The following is a 17,877-nucleotide window of genomic DNA, read 5'->3' as shown; positions in this document are numbered from 1 at the left end:
ATTGTTAATTAGGAGGAAAAATGAAGATAAAATATAAAATAATAAGATTAATTAATAATTAATAAAATTAACAAAGAATTAAAAAATATGAAATAATAATAAAAAGAAAAAGGAAAACAAATCAAATAAATTAAAAGAACTTTAATGTTTTAAATTAACTATTATAATTAAAAATATTATAATATAAAACAAATAAATAGCTTTTATTAAGTGTAAATTTTAATAGCAAAAATGAAGAAAAAATATCAAATTTTAAAAAATGAATTATAAATAAATAAATAATTAAAAATTGAAATGAAAATTAAGTTAAAATTGACAAAAAATTTAAGTTTTAATAAAAATCAATGAATAATGATGATAATTTCTTTTATAAATTATTTATTCAAACAAATTTAAAATAAAATAAACAAAAAATATTAATAATAATAAAAATAATATTTTTTAATTAAATATACCCAAGAATAATAGTGAGAACCTAATGAGATAAAAATGAAGAGCTTTTAAACTTTTTTTATTAATTTATATAAATTTAAAGGATATTAATAAAAAAATTAATAATTACTTCTTCCAGATTATTATATTCTTTAATCTATTATATCATTTATTTTTTTTTCAAAAATATTGAATAGCAGTTTATGAAATTTAATTATAAATGGATAAAAAGAACAAATAAATATAATAATTAATTAATTAATTATCAAATATTAATTAATTTATTTTGTTTTATGAAGAGATATCACATTCACTATTTAAACTTAATATTTGTATTTAAAACATTTACTTAAAAATATATATAGTAGGAATAAAAGACGGCCAGTTATTTATTTAGCAATATTTGAAAAAACTTGGTAGTTAGATTTCAATTTCAATTAATATAATTTTTTAAAAATTTTAATAAATAAAAAAATCTATTATAAAAATAAATAAATTAATAATATATTTTTAATTTAATTTAAAAAATAATAAAAGAAGACTTTAATGGCTAAATTTATAAAATTGTTATTAATATAATAATAAAATTTATATCTTATAATGGAGTAAATTTTTGCAACTCAACATTCTCTAGAATTTAATTCATCTAAATAAAAGCTAGCGGTACAAAATGGCAATATTAAATAAATAAACAGATCATCAGCTGCTTCAAATCGATATATAAAACAAATCAAAAGGAAATTTATTATGGTTTTAAGACAAAAATTTTATCCTTGCATTTAGACTCTTTCTTTTTTAATGACTTCAATAAAATTCTTACCAAAATTATCTTTATCCACTTTACAAGTAAGTTAAAAGAAACAACTAATAAAAGAAAATTAATATAGCAAATCAAAGTAAATTATATTCATATTACTTTATTAGATAAATAGTGAGTTAACGAGCTACTTCAAATCAATATAGGATGCAAATAAAAAGGAAATGAATTATATATACTCTATAATAATTACTAATGAACTCTTTTAAAATTACTTAATTTTGTTATAAATTAAAAAGTTTAACGTTTGTAATCTTTATCAGATAACCAAAGCATTTAAAGTATATATCATACTTTAAAAGATAATAAATAGATATAAAAATTGGATTTATAGAACAAAATTATTGAATAGGATAATGATATAAAAACAAATAATATTAAAGACAGAAGCAAATAAAGTAAAGAATAATAAAAAGATATTGTTCATTTATTAAAAGGATCAAAAAACTCAAAATGAATGCAAACCTCTTTCTTGAAAAAGATATTAATTTTTCAGGATTTTGGCAATATTTTCTATGTTTACAGTAATTAAGAATCTCGAATACTAAGGTTTACAATTTTTTACTTAAGAGTAATTCACTCATTAAGCATATCAACGATATTTGATTAGCAGTACTATGAAGAATAGATTTTGTTATTTTCACTTATTAACTCTGTTATTCTAATAGCAAGTGTTACGTTAATTAGATTTTTGTATAAATCTAGAAAAATATTTAAAATGGTTGCTTTTTTGGTGATAGGTTTGCTTATCTTATCTTATATTATTATATTATATTATCAATTGTTAGTGGTCAATCAAACGATTTCTCAAGTAAAAGGACATCTTACTTTTTTATAATGTTTGGAGTAGATTTCTTTATCTTTTCAACATTAGTCTCTATATTTAGCATATTTGCCTTTGTTAAAATAGTTTAGGATGCAATTAAAAATAAATTTATATTAAAATTATTAGGTTTACTATAAATAGAAGATATTTGAGAAAATTTAGATTTATTAAAGTTTTATTTTTATTTGTCTTTATATTAATTTTAGGTATGAGATTTTAATATGTCAATTTCCATAATACATTGATTATGGAATTTTATTATTATTTAATATTGTAAAATACCTCTTAAATTCATAAATTTATGTTTGTAATTAATTACGAATTATCTATCATCTATGTTTTTATTATTTTCAAAAATATTAAATTATTTTAAGTTGTAGATTTGAGAGATTTTAAGACAATTTCTTACAAAAGAAAAATATATTAGGGCAAAATATAATTCAATTACGTATATTTAATTAATTTTTTAGAATAGCTAAGTAAATAATTTTAAATGAATAGAAAGAAATATCTTTATTAAAATAAAAGTGATATTTTGAGTAGATATAATAACTAAATAAATAAATTTTTATTTAGACATTTTGGTTATCATTAAGATTCTGTTTTTAATTAAAAATAAATTTTATTTTTCTTGTTAATAAAATTATTTGCTTGATCACTCATTCATTATTAGCAATCAAGCATTTTTAAAATAAAAAATTGCTTTTAATAAAAAATCTATTATAGAAATAAATGAATATAAAATTATAAATTTAATTTAAAAATAGTAAAAGAAGACTTTAATGGCTAAATTTATAAAATTATTGTTTGTTGTATTAATAAAATTTATATCTTAAAATGAAGTAAATTTTGAGATTCAACATTCTCTAGAGTTTAATTCATGGAAATCAAAACAAGCGCTACAAAATGGCAATATTAAATAAATAATCAGATAATCAGCTGCTTCAAATCTATAAACAAAACAAATCAAAAAGAAATTAATTATGATTTTGAGAGTAATTTAATCTTGGAGTTGACTCTCTTTTTAATGATTTCTATAAAATTCTTACTAAAATTATCTTTATCCTCTTAGAAGTAAGTTGAAAAAAATAAATAATAAAAGAAAATTGATAAAGCAAACCAGGGTAAATTTTATTCATATTACTTTATTAGATAAATAGTGAGATAACGAGCTACCTCAAATAAATAAAGGAAGTAAAGAAAAAGGAATTTAATTATAATTAAAAATAATTACAAAACAATTCCTTTAAAAAATTACTTTTTTTTGTTATGAATAGTCAAAAATTAATTTAGCTAATACCAGTAATTCATTTTCATCAAGCTTATAAAAGCTTTTAGCCAAAAATGTTAATATTTTGTAAGTATTATCTTTGCTTTTAATATGTTCAATTAAAGATTTTTTTAATATTCATAGGCATTTTGCTTGCTTTAAGAATAGTCTAAGCATAGGATTGCTCATTTCTACTCTCAAAAACTTAACCAACTACTGCACCTTTGGGTAAATTTGAAATTCTAAAAATAATTAACGCAACCAATCATTAAAACTTAAATGAAACTTAGGCTACGAGTGCATAATGAGCTCATCTACAACGTTCGATGATAGTTACGTTTAAGATAAATAAACATATAATTTAACCTCATTTGATTCAAACAACAATTTCAGCGATGTGCATGCTTATGTAAGATAACCTCAATGTGCAAATCTTATTGAACTACAATATCTATAATATAAAGGCATAAATTTAGATATTGATAGAGATAGCAAGGCTTAATATATAAAAAATATATACATAAGCTATGATTTATATAGCAACAAATTGATTAATTAGTTTCAAATTATTTCAAGTTGGTAAAAAAATGTCTAATATGTTAAGCTTTATAAATCTAAAGACTTGTTCCCCATATAATTTGATACTTGTGGGTCATGCAAAACGAGTCTATTTCAGAATATTGATATGACTACCAATCCAATCAAATTTAGTTCAGCTTCAATTAGTTTTAATGTCTTAGATTCAAACAATGACTAACAAATTACATAATTATCAAATTTGTAGGTTCTCTTTTACTATGAAGTAAATTATATTGGTTTGTTTCATTATAGAAACTGTTTTTTACTTCTACTCATTTTTTTTAATATAAATGATAACTAAGCCCAATCTTATAATTTTATTCAGAACTTTATCAGTGAGTTTTTGTATTTTTTTTTAATAAAATAAATTTATTTTTGTGGTAATTTTTAACAACTTAGTTTTATTTTTTAGCAATTTTAATAGCCACAAAATTATTTAATTAGATAAATGGAATAAATGATTAATTCTTTGATTTTTATATTTAATGATTTTATTTTAAATTATTAATAGTGTCCAATTGGCTGCAAGGGTGATTGCCCTTCAGGGAATTGCTAAGATTGTTAAAGCGGCTACAATCTTAACAAAGGAAAATGTGTATTATAATGCGCTTAAAGCTAATACATATATTAAGATTAATCTTCAAAATAATCTTGCTTACCCTGCATTTCTAATTGCAATTAATGCGCTGATGGGAATACTTGTATAACTTGTGCTGATAATTTTACTTACGCTTTCGTTAATGGCTAAAATAGGTGCTATTCATCGTGTATCTAATCTAACTATAATATTGATACAACAGGTAATTGCTAAATTTGTATGTAAAATTGCAGCAAATGCTCCTAAGCAAATACATGTGATATTTGTTTATCAGGATTCTACCTCGCTATTGATTATCCAAATAAGTCATAATTTTAATGTATTTAAATATGCCCAAATAATTATTAACTAATTAATAATACTTGCAAATAATGTGTTTAGACTATTTACAACAGTTGTTTTAATTGCCCTAGTACTTGTAGATCTTGCTCTCCATCTTAGATCAACAAGTGTTAAGATTGTTATCCTGGAATGCAGCTTAATAGCAATGGTTTATGTTAGCCTTAGACCTAACCAGGACTATAAGTAGATAGTAGAAATCTCAACTTTTATTATTGTAGCTATAATAATGTAGCAGTTGTTTAGGCTACTTTTTCAAACTCAAGTCCAGTATTAACTCTAGAATTCGGTATAAATTTAGTTACTATACCTGGATTTAATTGCAATTAAATATTTGACTCTGTTACGCTAAATTTGCTAGGCTCTAGTACTTGCTCTATCAATTCATCATAAATAATTGTGTCATTAAGTATATTTAATTAAATAGCGCATTCAATATTTATATAACAAATTCTTTAAAATAGGTTAAGATGCTAATTTGATGGTTAACTAAACAATAAGTATTACTACCACTAGTTAGGTACTTTAATTCTAAGGAGCTAGCTAAAAAATTGATACAATTTATCTAATTTCTTAAGTTTAGCAACCAGTTACTCCTTAAGTGAATATTCTATATAATTAGATTGTAAATTCTTGTGAAGATATCAGTTTCTAAATTTAAACGCCATAAAATGATGCTGGAAGAGGTTTCTTAAATTTATAATGGAAATTATCTAATCCATATACTTTCAATTAAGAAACTATTTAGAATTTAAATGGTATTATAAATAGCGCAAATACTCTTCAAAGTTTAACTTTGTTTATTCCAAAATACACTCTTCCAGTAAATACAAGTATAATTATTTAGCTCACCTACACTCTTAAAGTCTATTAAAGCAACACCTTATCTTTTTCGACCAAAAATTAATTAAAAAAGCAAATTATTATAAACCAGATTTAAAATACATATCCTCCAATATTTAGGTAAATAAATTAAAGCTAATTTTAAATATTTTCAGCAATAAAATTATTTTAATCTTTTAAAATAAAAATTTGAATAAAATTAATAAATTAATTTAATTCTATTTTATTTCACTTACTTCAAATATTTCATTTTTTAAAATTATTTTTGAGCTAATAAAAAATTAATTTATGATTTTTTAATTTCTAGTTAACTTTTTTTTTTTTTAATTTTTATCTTATTTATTTTATTAAATTAATAGGTATATGGACTTGTAAATCACATATTTTTTTACTAGTTTATAATGTGATTAGTAAGGGATTCACTATCTATAAGATTTCTATGATATCTAAATCACTTCAACTGCTTTGCCTTCTATTAATAAAAGTTTAACTTAATTCAATGATCAATAAATACAGTTAGACATACAGCCTTTTTTTATTCCTGTTAGTACAAATTTAGATATTTAGGTAGATTTTTTATTTCTTTATTTATCATTAATTATTAACTATTTTTTATTTTTTAGTTTAACGTGCAAATTAGTAGTGATGCACAAATTAGCAATACAAATACGTTATCTATTCCTTATACGCTATCAAATATTTAGATTCTGATCTAAAATGGAGATGATATGCTTGTTAATTATAAAAAAAATCTTACTCTTATTGGGTTCGCACGAGATTACGAAATTCAAGATCCTAACTCTCCACAAGGAATACAAATAAGTTGGTAATGCAAATCTTTGTAAGCATAAAATGGTGATGACTAATGTTACACTTATAAAAAGATTGTTTATGTACCATAAAATACTTAGAATATTACAATAGATGGTGGTACTTTTAACCCTTATTAAACACTCAGTTTCACTATTTAAGGATCGAAAGGATCTAGAACTTCATAGTATAGCTCTTTACTTATTCTCACAGAGATAGATCTTCCTTCTCTCTTAGTTTTATTTGATGACCCAAAATAAATATAAAAAATTAATATAAACGAAGATATTTCTGCAACTCTTGTTTATGGCTCAAATGTACCTTCGGATATTCTTACTTATGCTGGAGCGGTTCTCTACAATAACAATGTTGTAGGAGTAATTAAATTTGATTACTATAAAGTTAAATTTAGAATTTGGGATTATTTTTCGGACATAAAAGCAGATAATCTAATTGTTCAAGTCAGATTTACTGTATATAATCCTGCCAATATTATGCCTAGTTTAAGTGTTACCAACTTTAATATAAACTTGCCTCCTTAAAATTGTGTTCTTTCTGTTACCCCTTCAAGTGGTTAGGCTTTAACGACCTTATTCACCATTCAATTTAATGGTTGTACAGCCATTAACAATCCTTTAACTTACTAATTCTTCTATTATAATCAGACCTCTGATTTATAATAAGAAATCTAAATCCCTTAAAATATCCTAAGAAGATAATTAAAAGATCAGAATTTAGAATCCAAAGTTATTACCAATCTCCCTTCTGGTAATATATTAATTATGGGTCAAGCTATGGATTCTTACTTAGCTGTCTTTAATACTACCATATAAGTTAATGTTACTCCATTCTAGGAAAGTGAGTAGACTTTATTGAGTTTATTAGATTCAGTTCTTTAATAGCAAAGTACAGCAGTTAATTAAATAATCACCAATTTATGCGTTTTTGGTGAAGAAATAGCAAAGAACACTCCTCTATTCAATCTAGATTCAGTTAACATAAAAAAATCCCAATTAGTTTAGGCTATTATAAACTAATCAAATATGCTTTGGGGTAATTCTTTTTTGTCTACTTATGCAAATAAAATAGTAGCAGTTCTTCAAAGCTCCATAACCACTAAATATTAAACATAAAGTTAGAGCGTTCTTAATTAAATTAGCACAATTTTGCAAAACTCACAAAAAAAAATTGCAAATTAAGACAAAAATAATAAATTATTTAATAATAATGATATTATTCTTTAGAATTTGGTAGATTGTTTTAAAATATTGAACTCTACTACCCAAAGCACATCATAAATGCTTTAGTAGCTTAGTAATAATAATGGTAAAAGACATTTAAAATTATAAGAAGATTATTTAAATACTATAGACAATTTAAGAGCCCTTTTTTCTGCTTCATCATAAATTTTGTTGCAACAACAAATGGATTTATCAGACTAAATAGGAAATCTACTAAACAACATTACCCTTCCCAACTAAGGAGAGCTTCAATTACAGGGAAATTTAATCTCTATAAGCACAGAGTAAATAACATCTAAGAATCTTTAAAAATACATGTTCATTTAAACTTAGAATTAATAATAAAATGATTCAAATATTTATAATGTTGTCATGACAAGTTATTCTTCGAATCCTTTTATTCAAACTAATGGCTTTTAGTAATATTTAACTTAACTTTAAAACACGACTCCTGGTATATAAGTTTCTATAAATCCTGTGGTAAAACCATATATATAAAATTTAAATAACGCCTCAAGCTTAGGGCTTAATAATTCCTTTACTCTTTAATTTTAGAATATAAAACCATCAAAATATAATTTAACTTGCTTGTAGCAATAATCTTAATCAGACTGGACTCAATAAGACTGTAAATTGATTGAATCTAGCCAAACTGGCTTATACACTTGTGTTTGTAAAAATCAAAAACCCACAACTATTACAGAAGATTTATAAGATCTTCTTGATAATAAAAATTTAAAAACTGCATTTGGCTCATAAGGAATATAAAATATTTCTAATTTTACTACATTCTACGAGTATGCTGTATTTTGGATTCTTTGTTCAGTTACATTAATCTAAATAGGACTCTGTATTTATGGTTACAATCTAGATTCTAAGAAAACTGCATTTATAGGATCTATAGCATAAGTCAATCCAATATCTTTGGCAAATTTTGATAACTTTGAATAAAAAATTACAGATGAATAATATCAAAAACAGATACATTAATAAAAATGTGAATTCGATCAATTATAATAAAAGGAATCAACTGTTTTTATAAGTTACTCCCCATAAAAATAATAATCTTATAGAGCTACTCAATCAAATATAAACCTAATAAGACCTGAAGATGACTAATAAGGATAAGAAAACAAAAATATTAATTAAAAAGCTTAACATTAGAAATATTTATCTGATAACCAAAATTTAAAAGATAACAAATAGAAATAAAAATAATAATCATTAAGAATAACTCAATCAGATATAAACTTAAAAAGACCTGATGATGATTAACAAGGAAGTAAATTTATTATTTTAGAAAAAGAAAACCAAAATAATAATTAAACTTAACATTTGTAATCTTTATCAGATAATCAAAGCATTTAAAGTATATATCATACTTTAAAAGATAATAAATAGATATAAAAATTGGATTTATAGAACAAAATTATTGAAAAGGAGAATGATAAAAATGCAAATAATATTGAAGACAGAAGCAAATAAAGTAAAGAATAATAAAAAAATATCGCTAATATATTAAAAGGATCAAAAAATACTGAAAAATTAATGCAGACCTCATACTTGAAAAAGATATTAATTTTTCACGATTTTGGCAGTATTTTCTATGTTTACAGTAATTAAGAATCTAGAGCACTAAGGTTTACCATTTTTTACTTAAGAGTAATTCACTCATTAAGCATATCAACGATATTTGATTAGCAGTACAATGAAGACTAGATTTTGTTATTTTCACTTATTAACTCTGTTATTCTAATAGCAAGTGTTACGTTAATTAGATTTTTGTATAAATCTATAAAAATATTTAAAATGATTGCTTTTTTGCTAATGATAGGTTTGCTTATCTTATCTTATATTATTATATAATTTTATCAATTGTTAGTGGTCAATCAAATGATTTCTCAAGTAAAAGGATATCTTACTTTTTTATAATGTTTGGAGTAGATTTCTTCATCTTTTCAACATTAATCTCTATATTTAGCATATTTGCCTTTGTTAAAATAGCTTAGGATGCAATTAAAAACAAATTTTTATTAAGATTATTAGGTTTATTATAAATAGAAGATATTTTAGAAAATTTAGATTTGTGATTTACTAAATAAAAGTTTTATTTTTATTTGTCTTTATATTAGTTTTAGATATCAAATTTTTATATGTTAATTTCCGTAATACATTGATCATGAAATTTAATCATTATTTAATATTGTAAAATACCTCTAAAGTTCATAAATTTATGGTTGTAATTAATTATCATCTAGGTTTTTATGATTTTCAAAAAAATAATTTTTTTACTCCCAAAATTTGAAAAAAAATTATTGTATTTTGATTAATTTTTAAGTATTTTAAAATCAAATATAAAGAAAATAACATAAAATGTTCATAATTAATTAATATAAAAATCATTTGAAAAATCACAAATCATGATATAAAAAATAGTTGGTTTGTGATATTTCAAATGCAGGAAGGAACAGCTAGCTATATTAATAAAACTCTTTTCATTCAATAATTTAAAATAAATCCAATTAGACATACAGCCTAATCTTATAGCTGTTAATATAAATTTAGATATAATTTTTTTAAAGGAATTAATTATTAATTATTTAATATTTTTTAAGTCATTGTGTAAACTAGCAGTGAGTGATAAATCTATTATTAATATAAGTAATCTATCTTTTCCTTATACGCTATCATAACTTTAAATTCTGATCAAAGGTAGTAGACATTATTGAGTTTATTTCTTTCAGCTCTTTAATAGTTAAGTACAAAAGTAAATTAATTTATGTGATATTGGTAACGAAATAGCTAAGAATACTGGCTAACTACTCTTTTCAATCTAGATTCAGTTAATTAAAAATAGAAATCAATTATTAGTCCAGACAATTAATTATAAGCTAATCAGATATACTTTAGAATAATTCTTTTTCGTTATCTATGCAAATAAATTATAGCAGCTCTTGAAGTCAAACCCAAAGTTAAATAAAGCGTCCTTAATTAAATTACCACAATTTTATAAAATTCACATCAAAAAAGTGAAAATTAATAAAGCAAAACATAATAAATTATTTAATAATAACTACATATTTTTTTAGAGTTTGATTGATTGCCTTAAAATATTTAACTCTACATCCTATAATTTATCAAAAATACTTAAGTAGCTTATTAACAATACTTTAGCACAAATTAATTGTGGTGCAAACACAAATGGATTTATTTATCAAGACTAAATAGGAAATCTATTAATTAAATAACATTACCCTGGCCAACTAAGTAGAGTTTCTATTACAACGAAATTTAATCTCTAAGCACATTATAAACAGCATTTAAGAATCTTTAAAAATACATTATCTTTTAACTAGCCACACTAAAAAAATTCAAATATTTATAATGTTTTCCTGACTAGCTATTCTGCTAATCCTTTTATACAGACTGATTGCTTTTAATAATAACTTAACTTTGAAACGCAAGTCCTGGTGTATAAATTTTCTTTAAATCCTGTAGTAAATATTGCCTCTAGTCAATGAATTTATAATTTAATTACGCATTAACTTTTGAATTTAAAATCATCAAAATATAATTTAACTTACTTTTTACAATAATCTTAATCAAAATGACTGTAAATTGATTTATTTAGCCAAGCTGGCTCGTATATTTGTGTTTACAAAAATCAAAAACCAACAACTATTGAAGATGATTTTTAAGATCTTCATGATAATAAATATTTAAAAAATTCATTTGCTTGGGGAATATAAAATATTTCTAAATTTACAACGTTCTACGAGTATGCTATATTTTGGATTTTTAGTTCAATTACATTAATCCAAATAGAATTCTGCATATATGGTAAACCGCACGATTCTAAGAATAAAATTTCAATTGTAGGATTTATGACAAAAGTCAATCCAATATCTTAAGTGACTCTTGATAATTTTAAATAAAAAATTACAAATAAATAATATCCACTACAATTAATTACATTAATAAAAATAACAATCAGATAAATGAAAATAAAAGAAATTGATTATTTATAAAAGTTGCTTCAGTAAAAATAACAATAATCTTAATTAATTAAAGAAAAACTAAATCAAATATAAACCTAAAAAAATCTGATTATGATTCCAAGGAAGTAAATTATTTGCTTAATGATAAGAAAACGATATAAATAATTAAAAATTTTAGAACTTGTAATCTTTTTCTGATAACAAAGCACTTAATGAATTTCAAAAGATAATAAATAATTTTTTTAATTTTCATTTGTATTTTGTTTAGATTTAGATATGAACGTTTAAAATGTTAATTCATTAATTAATTACCTTACTAAAGTATAAAATATAATTTTAAAAATTATAAATTTTAGAGATTTATATTTCATACATTTTTAAAAAATAAGTAAATTAATTTCGAATAATGGATTTAATTTAAAAAATCATATTTAATGGATAAATTTAAAAATTAGTATTTTTTATATAAATATAATTTATAGCTTAAATATTAATTAAATTCTTGGGTTTCAGTGTGAGTTCGTTAGAATTTAATTCATGGAAATGGAAGCGCTATAAAATAATGTATTAAATAGATAATGAGTTTTTAATCAGTGGCTTCAAATCAATTAAAAGAACAAATCAAAAATAATAAATAATGATTTTGAGAGAGTAATATAAAATTTGAATATTGATTGATTCTTTTTTTAATGGTTTCAATATAAATTATTCTTACTAAAATTCATTTTATCTTTCTTATGAGTAATTTAAAAGAAACTAGTTATAAAAAAAAAGTGATATTGCATTTGAATTGTAAATTAAAGTAAATTATATTCATATTAATTTCTGTGATAAATAGTGAGTTAACTTGCTAATTCGCATTATAAATTGAACAAACAAATAGGAAATTAATTGTAATTGATAATTATTAAGAAAGAATTCTTTAAAAATTACTTCACTCTAAAAAATCAATTAACTAAATTAGTAAATAACTCTAATTAATTTCCATCAAGCTTATCTAGTTTTTAGCAAAAAATGTTAATATTTTGTAAGGATAATCTTTCTTTTTTTTCATTAAATTAAAGATTTTATATAAATATTTATAGGTATTTTGCTTGCTTTAACTACAGTCTAAGCATTTGATTGCCTAAACGTTCTCTTATAACCTTAACCAACTCCTAAACCTTTGGGTAAATTTGAAATTCTAAAAATTATAAAAGCAACCAACCATTAAAACTTAAATGAAATTTAGGCTACTCCTGCAAAATTAGTTCATCTACAAATTTCAATACTGCTTACGTTTAAGATACAACTACGTATATATTAAGGGCAGCTGATTCAAGTAATCATGTCACGTAAGCATAAGCTATTAATAGATAACCCTGTGAGAATCTGATTTAAACATAAGATTCAAATTTTCCAGGCTTAAATTTTGAGATTAATGGAGATAGCATGTAATAGTATATAAATTATATATACATAAGCTTTGATTTATATACCAGCGACCCGCCTTAAAAATTTTAAATTGTTTCTAGTTGGAATGGAAAAGCGTAATAAACTCTACCTTTAAGTTCTTAAAACTGGAACACTCCAAATTTAGATTGCGGTTTATACTATGTAAAAGCATTCGCAAAAATAGATTTGACTGGCTTAACAGATAGATTTAGTTCAAGTTCGATTATTTTTAGAACCCTAGATTCAAGCAATAATGTGCTTTTAACTCAGTTATCAAATCTGTAGGTTCTCTTTTACTACTAAGTAAATTTTATTGATTTTTTTCATTTTAGAAGTTATTTATTACTTACAGCCATTTTTTTAGCATAAATGACGGCAAAGTTCCAGCTTATTATTTTATTCAGAACTTTATCTGTTAGTTTTTATATTTTTTTTTATAAAATTAATTTATTTTGACTGTACTTTTAAACAATTTAGTTTTATTTTTTTAGCCATTTTAATAGCCACTAAATTATTTAATTAATTAGATAATTTGAATATATTATTAAGTCTTTTGTTTTTAGATGTAATGATTTTCTTTTAAATTATTTAATAGTGTCCAATTGGATGCAAGGGTGATTGTCCTTCAGGGGTTTGTAAAAATTGCTAAAGCGGTTACGATCTTATCAGTGATTCATGTGTATTAAAGTGCGGTTAAAGATAATACTTGTAAGTAGAGGAATCTTCAAAATAATCTTGCTAACCCTGTCTTGCTCATTGCAGTTTATGTGAAGATGGGGAAACTTGTACAAATTGTGATAGTGGTTATACTTTTGCTTTCGTTAATGGTTCAGCTTAGTGCTATCCGTCATGTGCATAACCTAGCCAGTATATCGACCCATAAGGTAATTGCAAAAACTGTATGTAATATTGCAGCAATTGCGTCACTGCAACTTTTTGTACGGCTTGTTTTACAGGATTCAATTTGAGTGCTAACCATGCTTCTTGTTAATGTAACGGTTATATCAACAATAATCAATGCCTTCCTTGTACTTCTCCTTGTTAAACTTGTGGTGATATCTCAACTACAAGCTGTCAATCCTGTATAAGTAATTATTACCTTGTTAAAGATTATCCAAATTAATCATAATCTGTATGTCTTTAAATATGCCCTAATAATTATTAACTAATCAATAATACTTGCAAATTATGTATTTAGACTATTTACAACGATTGTTTTAATTGCCCTAAAACTTGTAGATCTTGCTCTCCATCTTAGATTAACAAATGTTAAGATTGTTATCCTGGAATGCAGCTTAATAGTAATGGTTTATGCGTACCTTAGCCCTAACCTGGAATATAATTAGATAGTAGAAATCTCAACTTTTATTATTGTAGCTTTAATAATATTGCAGTAGTTTAGGCTAGTTTTTCAAACTCAAGTCCAACATTAACTCTGGAATTCGGAATTAATTTAGTCCCTATACCTGGGCTACAATGCAATTAAATATTTGACTCTGATACTCTAAATTTGCTAGGCTCTAGTACATGCTCTACCAGTTCATCATAAATCATTGTGGCATTAAGTATATTTTATTAAATAATGAATTCAATATTAATTTAACAACTTCTTAAAAATAGGTTAAGACGCTAATTTAATGGTTAGCTAGGTCATCGGTATAATTACCACTGCTTAGGTACTTTAATTCTAAGGAGTTAGTTAAAAAATTGATACAATTTATCTGATTTCTTATGTTTAACAACCAGTTACTCCTTCAGTGAATGTTCTATACAATTAAATTGTAAATTCTTGCAATGACATCTAATTCTAAATTTAAACACCATAAAATGATGCAGGAAGAGGTTTCTCCAAAATAAATTGGTGGGTAAGCAATCTATCAAATTTCAGTGAAGTAGCTTGGATAATCTTATAAGATATTATAACTACAGCAAACGATAATCAAAGCTTAACTTTGGTAGTGCCATCATAAACTATTGCTGTAAATTCAGACATAACTATTAAGATCACCTACACTCTCAAAGTCTCTTCAAGCAATACCTTGTATTTTACAACCAAATATTAATAATTTAAGCAAATTATTATTAGCCCAATTTAAAGTAAATAACCTCCAATATATAGGTAAAAAAGCTAATTTTAACATATTTTCTGCAATAAAATTATTTTTTTTTCTTATTATTTAAAATAAAAATCTCTTTAAAATGAATAAATTAATTTAATTCTATTTTATTTCATTTACTACAAATATTTTATTTTTTAAAAATATTTTTTGAGCAAATAAATTAAAAAATTTTTTTTAAAAATTAAATAATATATCAATTATTTTTTGTTATATTACTTTCTACCCCACCCAATCTCCATAACTTAAATTCATATCTTTATAAACTAAATTTTAAAAAATATTTTTTTTAGAAAAATAAATAAATAATAAGTAAAAATATAATTTTATCTTTTGTTAAATTATTATTTTTATCTTATTTATTTTATTTAACTCAATAGGTATACGGACTTATAAATCACATATTTTTTTACTGTTTAATCATGTGGTTCGAATGGGACTCAATTTTTTTAAGATGAGTTAGAAATCTAAATCACTTCATCAGTTCTACCTTCTCTTAATAAAAGTTTAAATAAATTCACTGATCAATAAATATAATTAGGAATACAACCTTATCTTATATCTGCTATTACAAATTTAGATATTTAGGTAGAATTTATTTTTATTCTGCTATTAATTATTAATTGTTTAATATTTTTTAGGTTGCTGCGTAAACTAGTAGCGATGCATCTATTAGTAATACAAATACTTTATCTATTCCTTACACTGTATCATAACTTTAGATTCTGATCTAAAATGGAGCTGATATGCTTGTTAATTATAAAAAAAATCTTACTCTGATTGGATTCGCAAGAGATTATGAAATTCAAGATCCTAGCTCCCCATAAGGAATACAACTAAGTTGGCAATGCAAGTCTTTGTAAACATAAAATGGGGATAACTAATGTTACACATATAAAAAGGAAGTTTATGTACCATAAAATAATTAAAATATTACAATCAATGGTGGTACTTTCAACCCTTACTAAACCCTCAGTTTCACTGTTTAAGGATCTAAAGATTCTAGAACTTCCAAGTTTAGTTCTTTAATTATTTTTGCAGAGACAGATCTTCCTCCTCTCTTGGTTGTATTTGATGACCCTAGATAATTATAACAAATTAACATAAACGAAGATATCCATGCAACTCTTATTTATGGCTCAAATGTACCATCGGACATTCTAACTTATGCTGGAGCAATTCTATACAATAACTTAGTTGTAGGAGTAATTAAATTTGATTATTACAAACTTAAATTTAGAATTTGGGATTACTTTTCTGATATAAAAGCAGATAATATAATTGTTCAAATCAGATTTACTGTATATAATCCTGCAAATATAATGCCTAGTTTAAGTGTTACAAACTTTAATATAAACTTACCTCCTTCAAATTGTGTTCTTTCTGTTACTCCTTCAAGTGGTCAGGCTTTAATTACCTAATTCACTATTCAATTTGATGGTTGTACAGCCCTTAATAATCCTATAACTTACTAATTCTTCTATTATAACCAGACTTCTGATGTACAATAAGAAATTTTAATCCCTTAAAATATCATAAGAAGATAATTACAGGATCAGAGTTTGTAGTCCAAAATTATTACCAATCTCCCTTCAGGAGATATTGTAATTATGGGTCAAGCTATGGATTCTTACTTAGCTGTCTTTAATACAACCATATAAGTGAATGTTTCTCCATTCTCGGGAGATGAGTAGACATTACTGAGTTTAATAGGTTCAGCACTTTCTTAGAAAAATATAAATATAAATTAAATGCTCATTAATTTATGCATTATTGGTGAAGAATTAACTAAGAATAATGCACTTTACAATCTAGATTCTATTAACTTCAGAAAGTAAATGTTAATATAGTCTATTATAAGCTATTCAAATAGGCTTTCATCGAGTAATTCTTTTTTGCCTACTTATGGAAATAAAATTATATCAGTTCTTCAAGCTTCCTTAAATAGTAAATATCAAACCCAAACTTACAAAGTCCTTAACTATGTTAGCACAACTTTGCAAAACTAACAGCAAAAAATTGCGAATTAAAACAATAATAATAAATTATTTAATAATAACGATATAGTTCAATAGAATTTAGTTGATTGCTTTAAAATATTGAACTCAACTACCCAAGAGGCATCATAAACACTTTAGTAGCAAAGTAACAATAATGGTAAAAGGCTTTTAAAAAGTTAAGAAGATTATTCAAATACTTTTGGCTCTTTTAGAGCCCTTGCTTCTAATCAAACTATGTTGCAACAACAAATGGATTTATCAGACTAAGTAGGAAATCTATTAAACAACATTACCCTTCCCAATTAAGGAGACCTTTAATTACAAGGAAATTTAATCTCTCTTAGCACAGAGTAAATAACATCTAAGAATCTTTAAAAATACATGTTATTTTAAAACTAGCCATAGTAAAATGATTCAAGCATTTATAATGTTGTCCTGACTAACTATTCTTATAACCCTTTTATTAATACTGACGGCTTTTAGTAATATATAAATTAACTTTAAAACTCTACTCCTGGTATTCAAGTTTCTATAAATCCTGTGGTAAAACCGTCTATCTAAAATACAAATAAT

The 17,877-nt window shown here is 23.4% G+C and overlaps 3 protein-coding genes across 3 annotated transcripts; all 3 read left to right on the top strand. All coding sequences in view use genetic code 6, as the record gives it.

Moving 5' to 3' along the window:
- Positions 1–1,715: 1,715 nt before the first annotated feature.
- Positions 1,716–2,225, top strand: TTHERM_001495770 (hypothetical protein; the record flags this gene model as incomplete). The annotated part of the gene is made up of 1 exon (XM_012798776.1): positions 1,716–2,225. A coding segment is annotated over one exon (222 nt), but the record flags the coding sequence as incomplete, so codon positions are not given.
- A 730-nt stretch (positions 2,226–2,955) lies between these two features.
- On the top strand, positions 2,956–9,191 carry TTHERM_01495770 (REJ domain protein; the record flags this gene model as incomplete). The annotated part of the gene is made up of 8 exons (XM_001029481.2): positions 2,956–3,199; positions 3,490–3,573; positions 3,636–4,147; positions 4,436–5,270; positions 5,326–5,824; positions 6,064–6,271; positions 6,328–9,124; positions 9,157–9,191. 8 exons carry the CDS (start codon positions 2,956–2,958, stop codon positions 9,189–9,191), a joined length of 5,214 nt encoding a protein of 1,737 aa, XP_001029481.2.
- Positions 9,192–12,767: 3,576 nt separating this feature from the next.
- TTHERM_01495760 (REJ domain protein) lies at positions 12,768–17,743 on the top strand (the record flags this gene model as incomplete). The annotated part of the gene is made up of 8 exons (XM_001029480.2): positions 12,768–12,780; positions 12,839–12,922; positions 12,985–13,490; positions 13,783–14,752; positions 14,808–15,306; positions 15,685–15,892; positions 15,946–17,654; positions 17,704–17,743. The coding sequence occupies 8 exons, from the start codon at positions 12,768–12,770 to the stop codon at positions 17,741–17,743; spliced, it is 4,029 nt and encodes a 1,342-aa protein (XP_001029480.2).
- Between the last annotated feature and the right edge of the window lie 134 nt (positions 17,744–17,877).

Source organism: Tetrahymena thermophila (assembly GCF_000189635.1).
Source record: "Tetrahymena thermophila SB210 genomic scaffold scf_8254559, whole genome shotgun sequence".
NCBI classification, from domain to species: Eukaryota; Ciliophora; class Oligohymenophorea; order Hymenostomatida; family Tetrahymenidae; genus Tetrahymena; species Tetrahymena thermophila.
The sequence above is the reverse complement of the archived record's forward strand: the minus strand, read 5'-3'. Positions and strand labels throughout refer to the sequence as shown.